Raw genomic sequence first — 18,063 nt, forward strand, 5'->3', positions numbered from 1 at the left:
GAAGCCCAAGGTGGAGCGACGGGTGTCCGGGCAGCCGGCCTATTCGGCGTCGGAGTAGGAGGTGAGCGTCGGAGCATACGATCGCCGCAGCTAAAGCCCCTTGGACAGAGAACCGCAGACGTAGCGCAGAACGCGTTTGACGAGCGTCCAGTGCATGTCACGTGGTTGATGCATGTAGAGGCAGGCTTGTTGTACGGTGTAGGTGAGATCCGGTCGAGTGAGCGTCAAAAACTGGAGCGCACCGACGATGCTGCGGTAGAACATAGGATCATCAAGCGGTGTGCCCTCGGAGACGGATAGCTTTGCCTTCATGTCGACTGGAGTGGTGGCCGGCTTGCCGTTGCTCATGCCCGCGCGTTCGAGAATGTTGTCGGCGTACTGGGCTTAGGAGAGGAAGAAGCCTTGCGCCGTGCGTCGCACTTGAATTTAGAGGACCGAGATCCTTCATGGAAAACTCGAGGCGAAGCTGGTCGACGATGGTGTGAAGCAGCGTGGAGGAGGAAGCCGACAGCACGATGTCGTTGACGTAGAGGAGGAGGTGCGCTACATCAGCTCCGTTGTTGTAGACGAAGAGGGAGTTGTCGGATTTGGAGGATACGAAGCCCAGTCGATGAAGATGCGTGGCGAAGCGGTGAAACCACGCGCGGGGTGCCTGCTTGAGCCCGTAAAGGGACTTGCGTAGAAGGTACACATCATCGGGGCGGGCTGGATCAACGAAACCTGCCGGCTGTTGACAGTATACCGTCTCAGCAATGTCGCCATAGAGAAAGGCATTTTTGACGTCCAGTTGATGGACATGCCAATCTCGAGCTGCTGCAAGATGAAGCACAGTCCTGATGGTTGCTGGCTTGACGACGGGGGAGAAGGTCTGATCGAAGTCCAGACCGGGTCGTTGTGAGAATCCACTGACGACCCATCTAGCTTTGCGACGTTCCAGGGTGCCATCGGCATGGAACTTGTTCTTGAAGATCCATTTTGTCGCTGATCACGTGTGCGTTGCACGGACGAGGAACCAGGTCCCAAGTCTGGTTGTGGCGCAGTGCGTCATACTCCTCCTACATCGCTTGAGCCCAAGCGGGATAGCACAGAGCGGCTCGGACGGAGCGAGGAACGTCGTCTGCCGTGGCGAGGTTGGCGTACCGGGGGTTGGGCTTGACGACTCCAACTTTGGGCCGCGTGATCATGGGGTGACCATCCGGAACAGGCGACGTCGAGGGTGCCCGAGCCGTAGTCGTGTGATCACATGGTGTGCTGGCGACGTCGTGTGCTGGAGATGTCGGAGGAGAATGGTGTTGTGGAGCCATCGCCGGTGTGGAAGTCTGGTGGGTGGATGGTGCTGGAGACGCGACGGCGATATCCGCGGGCGTCACAACGTGTGTTGCGGGGTGAGCACGACCAGGGCGATGCGGAGGAGGTGCGTGCACGATGATCGGGTCACCCGGAGAAGGCGCCGGTGGAATTGCCGGTGTAGAGGGCTGCACCAGTCGAAAAGGAAAAATGGACTCGTCGAAAACGACGTGCTGGGAGGTTAGAACACGGCGAATCTGGGGATCATAGCACCGGTAGCCTTTAGTGTTATCGGGATAGCCGATGAACACACAGGGCAGCGAGCGCGGGGCAAGTTTGTGGTGAGCTGTGGCTATTGTGTTTGGGAATCACTGAGAGCCAAAGATGCGCAGGTGCTCGCTCGTAATCCGGAGGCTGGCCAAAGAGCAAGAAGAAGGGTGTGGCGTGGCTGCGAGGAGTGCAAGGCCTCCGGTTGAGGAGATGTGTGGCGGTCTGGAGGGCGTCAGACCAGAAGCTAAGTGGCATGGAGGCGTGAAGGAGCATCGTGTGCACACTGTCATTCAGAGTGCGCAAGATACGTTCGGCACGACCGTTTTGCTGGGACGTGTATGGGCAAGTGAGATGAAGCACAATGCCACGGGCAACTAGGAACGAGCGGAACGTGGTGTTGATGAACTCACCGCCGTTGTCGGTCTAGAACACCAGGATGGGGCAGCCAAATTGTGTCTGCACGAACGCATGGAAGGAAACCAGCGTTGGGAGAACGTCAGACTTGTGGCGGAGGGGGAACGTCCACACATAGTGGGAGTAGTCGTCAAGCACGACGAGGTAGTACTGACAGCTAGAATGGCTCAGGACCGGCGAGGTCCAAACATCACAATGTAGAAGACAGAAAGGGGCAGGAGAAACATATGTAGAATTCTTGAAAGGTTGACGAGCATGTTTGCCTAACCGACATGAAGTACATGAATGTGGAGTGGAGGGAGTACAACTGAAATCAAAAGACTGTAAAATGCGAGAGAGGGCAGGCTGCCCCGGGTGGCCGAGACGATCGTGCCAAGTGTCGATGGAGACATGCAGAGCGCGGTGGATCGGCAATGGCGAGGACAAGGGGTAGAGATCGCCGAAGCTCTCACTGCGAAGTAGAACCTCCTTGTTGCGAAGATCCTTGATGGAAAAACCAAGTGGGTCAAATTCAACCGAAACATGGTTTTCACGAGTGAGTTTGCGGACAGACACAAGGTTTTTAATCAGAGAAGGGGAAACGTGAACATCATGCAAATGGAGGGGGGGGAGACGGTGGGAAGAGTGGTGGAACCAGTGCACTGGACTAGCATGGATGCTCCATTGCCAACGATGATGCGTGTGGAGGAGGGAGACACAGAGGAGAGCATACCTGCATCACTGGCCATGTGCGTGGACGCGCCGGTGTCGAGGACCCAGTCGCCGGCGCTCGGAGGGGAAGGCTGCAGGGTGAGCCCGGTGAGCGCCTGGTACAGGGCAGGAGGGATTGTGCCGGACGGAGCATGATGTGCCATCATGGACTGGGGAGGGGCGATGCCAGGGCGGGCACCGAGAACGCCAACAGCAGGTGGTGCACCGGGGAGTTGTGGCAGGGGCCATGCCTGGACGACGCCAGTCCATGGGTTTACCCAGGATGCCAGTTGGCCACCACGAGGGCCAGCAGAGGATGGAGCAGTCGGAGGCGTTCCGGGACGGCCGGCCTTCTTCTTGCGCTTGCGGGGACGAGCAGAGCCGGCGTTGTTGTTGTTGGAGACGGGAGTGGAGGAAGACGTCGCAGATCAATAGGCATGTGCATTGGTGGAGTTGCCGTCGGGCTGGGACGCGGAGAGGAGGGCGGTGGAGACGGCTCTCTGGGCATAGCCGGTGATCCAGACCTCTTCCTGTTGCAGGAAGGAGCGTGCCTCACTGAAGCGCATGGGTGGGCGCACCGCCGTGATGGTTGGGGCGCAATGAGCAAGCTTGTCGCTGAGGCCACCCAGAAGGGTGATCACCATCTCCTGATCAGAGAGGGGGGAGCCGACATCGCGCAAGACGTCTGCCAGCCGCTTGATCTGGGCACAGAAGTCGGCGATGGACATGTCTCCCTGGTGGAGGGCGTGAAGGCGCTGGCGAGCCTGCGCAGTGCGCTGGACAATGTTGTCCAGGAACTGCGAGCCGATGGCAGTCCACGCGGCGTAGGTGTCATCGTCGGGCTGCATCACGGCAGAGAAGAGGTCGTCGGAGAGGGTGGTGTAGAGCCACGACACGATGCAGGTGTCGATTTGGAGCCACTCGGCGTCGTCGAACATGAGGCTGGAGTCCATGGAGCCGTCGATGTGGTTCATGAGGCCAAACTTGCGGAAGGCGATCTTGAAGAAGGTGCGCCAGGTGCCGAAGTTGGAGTCACCGATGTTGAGGGTCACGGGAACATGCGCCTTGATGTTGATGAGCTGAGCCGTCGTGGCGGAGATGGCCACCGGACCGGCAGCGACGAAGGGGTTGGTCTCGCCGGAGGCATGGCGGCTGCGACGGAGGGTTGAGGGAGGAGGCGGAAGCGGTTGTTTAGGATCGAATATACCATGAAAAAGTATTGGAATAGCAATGCACAAATTTGTGTTGACATCCAATGGTCATACATATACACCACGAGAGCGGATGCACCGGACGTGAAGACCGGGAACGCTAGTAACGTGGTGTGGTGCGCGCCGGGCGTGCCGTGGCGTGGATAGAAAGTAGCTAAGCGCCTAACTAACCCAAAACTACGCTAGCCACTTTGACAGCGCGCACAAGTAACAAGTTGCGCTCGCGCTCGATCCGCGCGGGCCGCGATCGCTTTTTGACCCGGCGGACACACTCTGGGGCCCCGGGGGTCGTCGGGACGTACGGGCGGCAGCCGGGGCTTGGCTGGCTCCATGATATTCCGAGACAGGGTGCGCCATGGCCGTCGCATGCGTCGCCACGGCCATGCCGCCGCACCGGCTCAGTGGCCGGCCGTGGGAAAGGCTACAGCTAGCGGCTACTCGGACATGGGGCCGGGCGGCCCTACTGCTCCCGAGCTCCTCGCTGCTTGACGCGGCTAGCCTTGTGTAGCTGGCTACGGGAGCAGCTAGCGACGGCGGAGCGGCCGGGGATCAGGAAGTTAAGGCCGCCGGCCGGCGGTGTACTCTCTTCCGTGCGACGTCGCCGGCGTCCCCCGGGAGCTAGCTAGTAGCTCGATCTAGCTCTCTGCCTCCGACGGCTCGCGCCAACTAGCCGGCCGTCGCTGTCCGCGGCCGTGCCGTCAGTGCGTGGAACCAAAGCATATGGATGATGGTGGATGCAAGTTGGTGTCGTAGGGATCGACGAAGTACAGCTCGTGAGGTACATGTACGTACGACTTGACAGGGTCCGTGTGTACATGCACATCAGGGCGTCTTTCTGGTGGCTGATCGATCGACCGATGGAGGAAGAAAGCAATGCACGCCTGATTCATTTTTATTTCTCTTTGTTCTGTCCTGAGTGACAGTAGAGGGGCACCAATAGGAAAGCTTGTCTGGAGTTTCCCCCAGAAAGATTTGCAATCATATTGTCCCAGCAGAAGCATTAAGGGCGCGCTTTATTAGCTAAAGCGACATTTAATTAGACCGGCAAGAACAACTAACTAGCGGCCCAAAGCCAGGCAGTGTACGGCCAGGATTAGAAGAATTGAGCTGTTGCAGAGAGACATCTACTAGTTTCCATTTGCCACTGCCTAGATTGCATTCTTACGTACTTTTTTCTGAGGAAAAATTCTTAGGTACTTAGGTCTAATCATATCACTGAGGACCTATATGCTTGTTGGTGGCAATGCCATAGACTACTTATTTGTGGACAGGGATGCATATATGCATATATATGCCGCTATTTGCTGTCTCCGGCTAGAATCGGTAACACGTAACAGGAGTATCTTTCATCCAAAAGAGAGCATCCATGGTTTATGGGGAGCAGATAAGCACTTCATAATCACCCAAGTTGCTCTGTGTAGGCAATGGTGGAGTACATCGATTTGAACTACGTGGCCATTATTGCTACGTACTTAAGTAGCCGTAATTATTGGTTTTTACGGCGAGAGAGCTAGATTCGCCCGTCTCCGTGCTTCTCTTTCGAGAGGTGACTGCATCTGCAACTTGGTGATTATTATAAAGCATCTGCAATAATAAAGCATGCATGCATCCTTCTCGGCAGCAACTGCATCTGCTGGTGTGCCCCTCTAGTCATAAATACACTCTCCTCCGTTATAGGTATATAGTAGCCAAGCTTTTGAAACATCTGCTATCGACATCTTCTGTTTATTTTTTTTTCTTTTGAAAAGGATGTCAGGAGATCTAGCGATTTTATTAAAGAAGATGTGAAAACAGATGGAAAAACAAAACATATATAGTTACTTGAAAATCTCCTTGCCATCCTCAACCACATCAATAAATACTTGTGATACTTGTGAAATTTATAATTTGATAAGGTCTATAAATTACTTTACTTTTTGCAGGCCGCACACTATTTTTTCTCCCCCACCTTTTTTTTTTACAGAAATCTACTTTGAAAAATCACAAAAGAAAGTTCCCTGCAAAATAGACATTTATACTATCTTGGTCATCATAAATACTTGATGCAATGGACTTGGTCATGAAGCCATAATTTTGGCCAATATATTTTTCTACTACGATATATTTATAATATTTGTAAACATAGGGGATTACGAAAAAATTCAAGTAAAATCTATGCATATGATTTTTATGGCAAGCTAAATATTTTAAAAACTCTGACGATCAAAGTTTCAGACGATCAGATCTTCGCAAAGTGTGTCGAGCTAGCATTCATATCTGGACCTAGTAGTAGTATTTATATCGATAGTTGTCGTAGTGCGAAGGCATGGAGTAAGAAGCACTTGCGTTTGGCACATATATTAAACAAGCTAGTGTCGACCATCGTATATATAATAATAGATAACTCCATTGAAACAGGGGCGACTTGTTTATTTTTTTGTAGAGTTTGATTTTAAACAAAGCTAGTGTTTGCTTGGATAGAAAGCTGGACGAGCCTAGACGGATCGAATCCCTTCATATCTGAAATAGAAACGGTCCATCTCTTCTTATGAAAACCACATTGATTAGACAACCTCCGATCCACCTCCAGTGCACAACACACGCCCAAAATGTCAGATATTCCCCCCGTTCTAAATTATAGGTCGTTTTAGCAAATCTAGATACATAATTTTTATCATGTATTTAAACATAATGTTTATCTAGATACATAGCAAAAATTATGCATCTAGATTTGTCAAAACGACCTACAATTTGGAACGGAGGGAGTATGAAACAGACAGGGTGCGGAACATATAAATTTATCTCTAACGCCCGGCCCTGAGGATATATATAAAATCAATCCCTGGTTAGATTTGGTAGATCGATATGCAAACCAAACTGTGTGCTGTCACGAGCAAATCAAGCACGCTGAGTAGGAGACTTGGATTTTCGTACAATGACCTGGGGATCAGTCAATAGAGGGGGAGAGAAGGGACGCAGGGACCCTCTGCAGTAGTTGCTGCTGCATTTGAGTCATTGACGCGTGAGCCTAGGTCCATATTTCAGTGAGTCAAATGCAGAGAGATGTACTGCAGAGGATCCATTTCCTCCTGGGGGAGGGGACTAGTCAATGTTAGCACTATATGTCGAGTTTTTTTTTTGAGATTGCACTACATGCTGAGTTGGTGTTGAATAGGAGTATGAAATCACGGTCTAAAGAGAGTCCAAAAAATCCAATCCAAAATCGAGAAAAAAACCCTGTTGTAACCATGAAATGACTTGGTGGCAGGTAAGTATATATATGTAGTCATAGTCTGCCCACGGATGATTATATTGATCAAACAACTGAAGGTTACTGTCGACAAATACTATTCTTAGATGTCGTCCTTGTTTTCAGTGGCGGAGGACGAAATCAAATTGAGGTATGGCGAAATCCAATATACTGCTTCTTCTACCTATATTTAAGTAGTCACAAGTTTTTTTTTAAAAAAAGTGAACTTGGTCCTAAGTTTACTAACCAAGTTGCTTACTATTGTATGTCTTTGCATCTCAGGTATCGTACACGAAACCAATGTGAACGTGAGGACATCAAGTAGATAGCAGCACCGATCATTGTAGAGTAGATATGGTGCTAGCAGTTCATGCAGCTAGGTATAAGGTAGCCCTGCAGGGAGACAAACGCAAAGACAGCCAAGCTTAAGCTGGATTACTAGCCATCGCTACAATATATATACGCTGGCTGAGGTCAGGGGCGTGGTTACGGGGGACAGGAGCCCCGGCAACGGGCTAATCAGTAGTGTTGTTAGCAGTAAACAACTCCTCCTACATCCTAATTAATACTAATCCTAATCCTACGCCAGTACAACATGCTGCGAGCTAGCTAGCTGCATCAAAAGCTACGTACGTACAGCAGGATGTGCGCATCGCGTCTCGATCGGGCTCTCGCGGCTGCCCAGAGCTTGTTGGCGCATGCACATCATCTGCTGCATGAGCTGGCGGCCGGCCGGCATGGATGGATAATGCGTGGCAGGGCGGGCACAGCTAGCGCCGCCACTGGCCGTCGAGGTGGTGGTCACCGGCCGGCGGCCGCAAATACGCAGGCTTACGGTGGTAGCTATCAAATGCAGCATGTACTTGCATTATTGTTGTCGCGTGTATTTATTAGGAGTATTGTTTTTGGGCTGCCGTCGCCGGTGACGCAATGAGACGACACCAGCTTTTTGTACGTGCCAAGAATGGCCGGCCATCTCTGGCACGTACGGCAGTTGATCGGCACCCGATTTTGGTTACAGCTCAACAGCTGGGTTACTCGGCTGCAGAGCTGGGCACGGCATGCCTGCTCCGGGCTCCTGGGCGGCGTTTGATCGTTCTTCTGCTGGTGCCAAATTCCAATGCCGATCCGATCCCCAGAGGACGTACGACGCGCGGCGATCGCGCGCGCTGAGTGATAAGACTGCATGCTGCTGGTTGCATTCACATACTCCCAGATGACACCTGGGCGCCGCAGCGAGACGATCGCCTCATCCGAACGAACTCGATCGTCATCCTCATGTGCCTGCCAAGTCGTAAACAATAATCCGCGGTCGTAGTACAGGACAAGGACACAGGCGCAGGCGCATGTGCCTGCCGGGCGATCGAGCCCCAGGGGGTCCAGCTGCGGGCTGCGGCTGCGGCTGCGGCTGCGACCTGTATGCCTTCAGTACGGTACGGGCGCGCGAGGACGTGGACGTGGACGCCCCCGGCGCCGGCGGGGCTGGCGTGCTAGCTGTCCCTGCTCACCGGGAACCGCTAGTGTTGCCGACCCATCGCCCGGCAGGCGCACGCGCCACCGCGGCACGCAAAGGCCCCCGCCCGCCGTGTCTGCGGGGCGCTGCCGGCGGCGACCATTTATTTCCAGGTGACCTGCTCGCCTGCCTGCCCTCGCCTTCGCCTCCTTCTCCCGTTCTCCGTCCGTCTACTCCTTGGATTCAGTTCCACCAACCTTCAATTCGCTGCAAAACCCCTGCAACCGATCGATGTCATTGCCAGCCGGAGGTCGATCGAGACCAACAGCTTTTCCCTCAATTCAAGGGGCTTCGGCGTGAAGGCACGACCAAGCTATCCGAGGATATCGATCGATCGGCTGGTCCCAAAGCCGGCGAAGCGGCGTTGAACGCAATACAAAATCGCTCCCCGTGTTAGGGCCGCCGGAGGCAGGGTGAAAGCCCTGATTTCCTAGCGCCTTCGCAGTATCATATAAGCAGTCCAGCACCAACATATACTATGTGTATATCTTGAATATTTTTACGCCATCCACTACTTTGGCACTACCGAGTCTGGATTTTTCTCTCTCTCTCTTTGGGCCGATCTACGCATGTAGTTTTGTGACTCGTGAGAGGGGAAATTAGACCGCCAAGAAATTAATTTAATAACCTTTACCTGTTGGTGCAAGATTTTACTAGCATCGAACTACAAGGAAAATATTTCTTTTTAAAAGAACTACAAGGAAATAAAATTTTCCACTTTTTTTTCGGTCAGCACTTGCGGTTGGAGTCACGCCTTTACCACCAAATCAAGAGGTGTTCGCTCGAGCAAATTACTAATTTTCTGGAGTACTACCGGTTACCAATTGGGTGAAAAGGGGGCGGCTGTGGTTGCTATTTATGGAAATGCACCACCAAGAGAAACCAGGATAACAATACGGATCATCCTTGATGAGCACGGTAAGAATGCACTGGAAACCAAATGATTGGGGCGCCGAGCTGTGGGCTGTGGCAGTCGATTTACTGAAATAAAATAAATAAATACATACATCATAGCCAATAATTAATTTCCATTTTATGCAGATTTTACATCTTCTTCAAACTAAAAGGAGAAACAGATGAACTGGATGACTTATAATTTGGAATGGAGGGAGTAGCTAGGAAACACATATATATATAAATCAGATCCAATCCCGGTTGCACGCCTCGCGTTGCCATGTTGTCCCCAACGCATGAACACAAGCGGAGAGGATCATGCACATCGTATGCCGGCTAGCCCCAACCGCGCCGGAACGAACCGTTTCGCCACTTGCAGCCCTGCACATCATTTCTGTGACTCAATCATAGAAACCACGCCTCTTCCATACACGACCAACCGATCGCCGTGAAACGAAATAATCGCTCCAAAACCTCTCGCATACAGGTGCAGATAGCTACTGGCAATAAATCCATTTGGTTACCCGTTATCCGAAAGAAAAAAAGATACAATTCCAAACTTTTTCCCCCGAAAGTGATATTCCATTTCGTACGTCCGGGGCAAGCGCTACGAGACACGAACAGTGCCAGCACGGGCCAGGCACGATGCCATCCGCCCCCCGGCCAGGTCATCTATAAATAGCGGGCACCCCACTCGGCTTCCCGTCACACAAGAACACGAGCTTGATCTCACACTAGCTAGCTAGCCACTCGAGAGCGACCGAGCGAGGGGGACAGAGAGGAAGAGCGCTCGTCACGAGCTAGCCTAGCTACACGACACAGCCAGCCAGCCAGCGGCGCGCGCCAGCAGCAGGGAGAGAGACATGCCGGAGGCGCCGGGAGCCATGCGAGAGGCGGCGGCGGCGGCGGCGCCCGAGGCGCACCGCGAGGCGCTCGAGTACATCGAGCGCGTGACAGCGGGCGCGGCCCAGGTGCAGCGCGGCGTGCTGGCGGAGATCCTGGCGCAGAACGCGCCGGCCGAGTACCTGCGCCGCCTGGGCGTCGCGGGGGACGCGCCGGGCGCCGCCGAGGCGTTCCTCCGCGCCGCGCCGCTCGTCACCTACGAGGACATCCTCCAGGACGTCCTGCGCATCGCCAACGGCGACACCTCGCCCATCCTCTCCGGCAAGCCCATCCGCGAGTTCCTCACCAGGTACGCTGCTCGCCCGCCCGGCCGCCCGCCTTCGATCGACGTGCGCCGCCGGACCCGACGACGTGGTAGCTAGCGACTGACTGATCGTCTCGTCTCGATTCGCGCAGCTCCGGCACGTCGGGAGGGGAGCGGAAGCTGATGCCGTCGATCGCCGACGAGATGGACCGGCGCTCGCTGCTCTACAGCCTGCTTATGCCGGTCATGAGCCAGGCCGTGCCGGGGCTGAACAAGGGCAAGTGCATGTACCTCTACTTCGTCAAGGCCGAGTCGCGCACGCCGGCCGGCCTCCCGGCGCGCCCGGTGCTCACGAGCTTCTACCGGAGCCGCCACTTCCTCGAGCGCCCGCACGACCCCTACACCGTGTACACCAGCCCCGACGAGGCCGTCCTCTGCGTGGACGCCTACCAGAGCATGTACGCGCAGCTGCTCTGCGGCCTCGTGCACCGCGCCGACGTGCTCCGCGTGGGCGCCGTCTTCGCGTCGGGCTTCCTCCGCGCCATCCGCTTCCTGGAGAAGCACTGGCAGCGCCTGTGCCGAGACATCCGCGCCGGCGCGCTCAACGCCGAGATCACCGACCGCTCCGTGCGCGCCGCCGTGGAGCGCGTGCTGCTCCGCGCCGACCCGGCGCTCGCCGACGCGGTGGAGGCCGAGTGCGCCAGGCCGTCGTGGGAGGGCATCATCCGGAGGGTGTGGCCCAACACCAAGTACATCGACGTCATCGTCACCGGCGCCATGGCGCAGTACATCCCCACGCTCGAGTTCTACGGCGGCGGCCTGCCGCTGACGTGCACCATGTACGCCTCCTCCGAGTGCTACTTCGGCATCAACCTCAACCCGATGTGCAAGCCCAGCGAGGTCGCCTACACCCTCATCCCCACGATGGGCTACTTCGAGTTCCTCCCCGTCGGCTCCGACGCCGCCGAGCCCCAGCCCCACCACCGCGACCTCGTGGACCTCGTCGACGTCAAGCTCGGCCACGAGTACGAGCTCGTCGTCACCACCTACTCCGGTGAGCATGCCTGCCTGCTTCATTCGCTCATATATTCTCCGGCGGGCTGATGAAACAGCTGCTGCCTACGGAAAAGTGTAACCAAGTGCTTGCGTGCGTGTGCGTGACCGTGACCGCGCAGGGCTGTATCGCTATCGCGTGGGCGACGTGCTGCGCGTGGCCGGGTTCAAGAACCAGGCGCCCATGTTCAGCTTCGTCCGCCGCAAGAACGTGGTGCTGAGCATCGACTCCGACAAGACCGACGAGGCGGAGCTGCACGCGGCGGTGGCTGGCGCGGTGCAGCACCTGGCCCCGTTCGGCGCGTCGCTGGTGGAGTACACGAGCTACGCGGACGCGGCCGCCATCCCGGGCCACTACGTGCTCTTCTGGGAGCTCCGCGGCGGCGGCGCGACGCCCGTGCCGGCGTCGGTGTTCGAGGACTGCTGCCTCGCCGTGGAGGAGGCCCTGAACAGCGTCTACCGCCAGGGCCGCGCCGCCGACCGCTCCATCGGGCCGCTGGAGATCCGGGTGGTCTCGGAGGGCACGTTCGACAAGCTCATGGACTACGCGCTCGCCCGCGGCGCGTCCATCAACCAGTACAAGGCGCCCCGGTGCGTGCGCCCGGGCCCCCTGGTGGAGCTGCTCGACGGCCGGGTGCAGGCCCGCTACCTGAGCCCCAAGTGCCCCAAGTGGAGCCCCGGCGGCGGCAAGCAATGGAGCAGCAACGCCGCCGCCGCCGTCACGATGGCGGCCGACATCAATGCCGGAGGGGCGGTCGTCGCCTGATGGATAGAGCTGCTAGGATACACTAGCCGGCTAATCTTGGAAATCGTAGTGGCCGATCGATCCGAGCCGTGCATGGCAATGAGTGATTATAGCTAGCTAATCATCGAGTGCGGTAGCTTCATTATTGTACGCGTCGTCGTCTGTCCGTCGTGGCTTTTGTTTCTTTCTCTTTTCTGTGGTTTTGTAATAAAGATGTAGTTACTTGTGCCCCTTTTGTTTTTTGTCAGATCTTGGCATGTTGTGTTAGATGTTGATCGCTGAACTTATCTGCAGGCCGAAGCATCATGTTCATGTCAGCTATGAGGACTAGGAGCAGACCAATGCCGTTCCGTGCTCTAGTTTTGCAGGGTACAAGTTGTACAACAATAGCTAGCCGTGCTAGGTTGGTGCCACTAGGGGTTAACGTTTCGATTGTGTTATGGTCTGTGTGCCACACCGTACCAGCGCTTGTTTTGTTACCGATTTGGGGCAACGTGCTCTCATTTGCTGGCGCATAATGACAAGCTTAACCGCCAGTTAGTAGTTGAGCCGTTCATGCTTGCATAAGCACAACTTTAATCATATCCTACCAGTTCAGCTTTTGCCACCGGCTATTTTGTCTCTATCCTACCATCCCTTGTCCTTGTTGAAGTTTACACACTAATACATTATCCCTTTGAGACCAGAAAAGGTGCATGCTATACTACCATACTTAGGTAGTTATAATGTTTGAAACTTACTACTGTTCTTAAATATGTGATGTTTTTCTTTGCAAATTGAGGTGGATTTATTTCGTTAACTCGATACAAATAAAGTTACAGTCATCGATCAGTAACAAAAAAAAAACAAATTTGCTTGTCGGATACCTCATGTACTCCACCACTTTCCAGTAACGGCACTTCATGTTTATGGTTCTTGCAATCTTGCTCCTCATCTTGTTTCTCACTAATTTTCAAAAATCTTGTTTCTCACTTCCTTATCACCTCTCACGGTTTCCTAATGCCCTCCCTTCCTAAACTACGTACCATTCCTTTTGAAAGAACACAATGCTTCAAGAAAATCCAGGGGATTATGCATCAGAAAAAAGGCTGAAAAGCTATATTTTTAGCTTAGCTTTTCTATTACAATATTTTAGTACGTATCAACATATTTCATGGGTTCAAAAAAAAATTAAAATATTACACTAAATAAAAATAAATTTGAAAACGGGGAGGGGTAGGTGGGGGTTGTCCTCGGTTCGGTAGGTGACTGTGGAGTTGCATGCATGTGAAGCATCAAATAAACATGCAGGCTTTAGAAAGCGGAGCGACACATTGGCATGTTGCCGCGCACGGCGAGTGCCCCCCGCACCGGCTGCAGCAGCGACGGCGAGCGATAAAGCGGAGGCGGAGGGGGAGCAGATTCCTGACAGGCACAGCATCGCCTCTGCTCCGCAAAGCAGATGCTGACCGAGCTCGAGCTCGGATCGATGGAGCGCGCATGATGAGTTCAAGTGGCCAGTCCAGTCCCCTCCGCTGCGTCGCCGATGGAGCACAAAAGCTGCAGTGCGGGTACAAGGCGTGCCCGTTTTTCCACACGGCTACAGCGCCCTAGCCGAGCGGCTTATCCAAATGTCCAGTCCAAAGGAGAAGGCATCCCGCCAAGGACGACGACGCTGCAGCACTGTGCGGATCGATCATCGATGGATGGATGCAGTGCAGGGATAGGAGGCAGGCAAAGGCCTCAAGCTTTTGCTCCCTGCGGACTACTACTACGGACGGAGCTAGAGCCTATAGAGGGCTAGCTGCCTAGATCGGACATGCATGATTGTTCCGTTTGCTGCCGTTTTAGCCAACAGTATCTTTCTTGATTTCGCCTAGCCAAAAGGGAGCACTATCTATCTGCTGCTCCGCCTTTCCTTTTGCTCGTGTTCGTTCGCTTCCCCGCCGTGCAATAATTTACTCTTGCATTGCAGTAGAACAATGTGTTTGTGGTGCACTGGATTCTGTGAAAGACCGGATATGTCCCGTCCATTTATTTATTATACGCAATCTGTGTAAGTAGGTCCATCAGGAGAAGATATCATGGAATGGTTATTGCAAACGTCTCAATCTATACATGTATGTTTTTTTTCTTTCTAGAACATGCATAGCACATATATATTTATTATTACTGATATCAAAATTTTGCAAGTATATTTATTGAAATCAGCTAAATAAAAGGGAGCCGATCAGGAGTCTTACAGAAAGCTGACGGAGAATTCTGGTCAAAGCCGAATAACTGTTAAAGGTGGTAAAAACAACCGTGCGTATCGAATAAGAATTGTGATGTCAGCAGAGGATTCTACAGTGGGTTTTGGGATTCGGTCCGAAATGACCGGATCTCACCGAAGTTCACCCATTTCGGAAGAGTAAGAAATGAATTTAGTGCTTCAAATTTGAATATTCCCAGGAATCTATCCATAAACCGATCGAAATTCGTCCAACTCTGTTGGGACCAAATTTTTTCCCAAATTGAATCTCAAAACCTTGTTCTACACAGACTCCGATTCTTTTTATGAAACTTTGTAAATATAGTAGTGCCTCTTTCTTTTTTTTTGTCAAATTTTTAGTTTGTCGTAGTAGACTAGGAGTCTTTAGTTTCAAAGTATAAATAGTTGCAATTAGGGCTTGTAAAGTCAATCATCCAATCAATACAACTTTTCTCGGCTAATTGTAAAAATCCTAGGAGTAGGAGTAGAACTAATTAACATAGTTTTTCTTGGGAATTTCTTCGGTGAACAAGGTTACATCATCTCGACTTTCCAGTTTGCTTGTAAGCATCATTGTTTATTGAATAATTTAGATTTAAACTTATGAGGCATCACTTCTATTTGAATCTATTTTGTTCACTAGTTACTGGCTTTTATCAAGTTCCCGTAATGCTGCATCGTTTGACCTCTTGCTAGTTCTTAATTGATTTCACAATTTATCCAACGATGATCAAAGATTTATTGGCTCTATTCTTGCTTTTTCTTTAATCTTGATTGTTCAAATATGTTTTAGCTGATATCACCTTGATCTTTCTTTTATCTTGAATCATCATAATCTTGTTTCTTAGCATAACTAGATTTATCGGCTGATTTATTTACTTTATCATCCTGCTGTCACAAGCGTTAAGTCTGATTTGATAGTGACGCTAGATTAAATTTTATCAATTAGACTTAATGTATCTTTTATAAACAGAAACAAGATTGCTATGTTTCAAGACTTAATTGGCCATTTTAGCCGATGCTCTGTGTATCTATTTAAAATACTTTATCATCATGACTCGGAAATATAGCCAATGGTTCTTTTTTCTAGTACCGAATTCCATAGCCGTTTCATGTTGGAACTTCTCAGAATCCCAGCCGATGCGTTCCTTTTGCTTATCAATATATTTTTCTTTATCAATTACTCCCTCCATTCCAAATTATAGATTGTTTGACTTTTTATCCCAAGTTTGACAACTCATCTTATTAAAAAAATTTGTGCAAAATATCACTTCTTTTGTTGTGGGTTGCTTTATCAATACAAGTTATTTAAGAATGACCTAAAGTTGATTATTATGTTTGCACATTTTTTTGAATAAGATGAGCGGTCAAACTTAGAGTTAAAAATTCAAACGACCTATAATTTGAAACAAAGGGAGTACTTGTCAAATTGATTAGCACGCCATGAACCTCAAGATTTAGACCTGCACTAGAGTTAAGCAGGTATCCTAGATCCTGATGCGTTTAATTTGTTACGTACGTAAATATCACCATCTGATTTTTTGCGTGAACAATTATTAAGGGACTGGATGTACGTATGTGTGCAAAACAAATCATTTGAGACTGCGTGTGCTCCCGCTGTGGTGGTGGAGTCGTACCTGCTGAGATGAAGTAGTTCATGAATCTACTCCCTCCGTTTCAAAATGTAGGTCGTTTTGGTTTTTTTAGATTCATAGTGTTTGTTATGCATCTAGATATAACATATGTCTAGGTACATAACAAAATATATGAATTTAAAAAAGTTAAAACGATCTACATTTTGGAACGGAGGGAGTAGTTAACAAATAACACTACACACAAACAACAATAGGTATAGAATGTACAGGCTGTATGAATCACCTCATAAGTTGAAGGATGGCTCCACAATTTACCCATTTATAAGACGAACATTCGCGAAATACATCATCATGTGAATATCACATATCTATATTACCTTCGTAATTGGCCAACCAAATTAACCTTTTCACATCCGCTCTCGGAGACTAGAAATTACCGCACTAGTCAGAGAAATACATGCATGCAACTATAATCTTTCGAATACATGCGGTGTGGGAGGAATGTACCCTTTTAATCAGATGTGGCAAAGATTGATAATTTATAAACTTGGTTACTTTGGGTTAATTCTGAAGTAGAAAGTGGTGGATAATACAGAGGTGGTATTTTTGTAGGAACCTTAATATTCCCTCACAACACAAAAAGCTTAGTCCAATCCGATCCGTCACGGTCACCTTATTTAAGACGCACACTCCGTGTGATCCATGCTTAGTAGGTTGCACACGACAGCACGACCGGAGGTCCATGTCATCGACCCGCTGCTAGCGTGGATGCAGGGGCGGTAGGGAGACGAAGGGCAGCGCCACGCCGTTAGGTGGCGCGCGCATGTCCTTCCCGCTTGTCGCCAACCACACGGCCCATGCGCGTTCCATGGCCCATCGTCCATCGCGGATCCGTCCAGCAGCAGCAGCAGCAGCAGCAGCAATGATCGCGCCACAGTGTCCTCGACACGCTCGTCGTGCCGGCCGGGCGCGCGACGACGCGTCGCGACACGGGGGGCACACGGCAGGAATTGAACGCACATCGGCAGCAGCCCGCTCGCGCGGCGGCATCCGATCGATCCGACAGTGCACGCGCGTCGGACGACGGCCGGGGACGCACGCCGCGATGGCATCGTTGTGTATGCACAGCGGCGGGGTGTGGTTGGGTTGCGTCCGGGGCCTCCGGGCCGGTGCCTGCATGCCTCCAACAGCCAGCTAGCCGGCGAGCGCGAGCGGTGTCGTCGCTGCACGCCGCGCGCGCAGCCCCCCTGGAATTCTGGAAAGGAGGAGGAGGAGGTGCGGGGACATTCCGATCTCGCCGGGGGATCCCGGCCGGCCGGCCGACCGCCGCCGGGTCGCCGTCCCGCGACAGCGCCCTACTGGCCCGGGCCAGCCGCCGAACGAGCAGCTCCGTTCTGCACGGGCGCGGCGGCACTGCCATCGGCTGGAAGCCGGCGTTGTTCCTGAAGCCGACAGGCGCACGACCGGAGGGCTCTGCAGACGCACAGTCGCCCGGTGGCCTCATGGACATGATTAGGAATTTCAGCAGATACCAGATAGCGCTTGCGCAACGTATGGGCATTTCAGAATCAGAGGCGCGCCACAGCGTTCGCGAAAAGGAAGTCGTTTCTGAACCTTCTCGAACTCGAAGTCTCGACCATGTACGAGTGTGTTTAGTTGGTGAAAAAATTTGGATTTTTAGTACTGTAGCACACTTTATTATTACTTTACAAATAATATCTAATTATGGACTAATTATGCTTAAAAGATTCAGTTTGTGATAATCAGTTAGTCTGTGTAATTAGT

The 18,063-nt window shown here is 52.1% G+C and overlaps 2 protein-coding genes across 2 annotated transcripts; one reads left to right on the top strand and one right to left on the bottom strand.

Moving 5' to 3' along the window:
- Nucleotides 1–3,089: 3,089 nt before the first annotated feature.
- On the bottom strand, nt 3,090–3,635 carry LOC120667647. The gene has a single exon (XM_039947682.1). The coding sequence runs from the start codon at nt 3,633–3,635 to the stop codon at nt 3,090–3,092; it is 546 nt and encodes a 181-aa protein (XP_039803616.1).
- Nucleotides 3,636–10,232: 6,597 nt separating this feature from the next.
- On the top strand, nt 10,233–12,726 carry LOC120665016 (probable indole-3-acetic acid-amido synthetase GH3.4). The gene is made up of 3 exons (XM_039944432.1): nt 10,233–10,700; nt 10,808–11,709; nt 11,831–12,726. The coding sequence occupies exons 1-3, from the start codon at nt 10,372–10,374 to the stop codon at nt 12,472–12,474; spliced, it is 1,875 nt and encodes a 624-aa protein (XP_039800366.1). The 5' UTR covers nt 10,233–10,371; the 3' UTR covers nt 12,475–12,726.
- The last annotated feature ends 5,337 nt before the right edge of the window (nt 12,727–18,063 follow it).

Source organism: Panicum virgatum, chromosome 3N, assembly GCF_016808335.1.
Source record: "Panicum virgatum strain AP13 chromosome 3N, P.virgatum_v5, whole genome shotgun sequence".
Taxonomy (NCBI): domain Eukaryota; kingdom Viridiplantae; phylum Streptophyta; class Magnoliopsida; order Poales; family Poaceae; genus Panicum; species Panicum virgatum.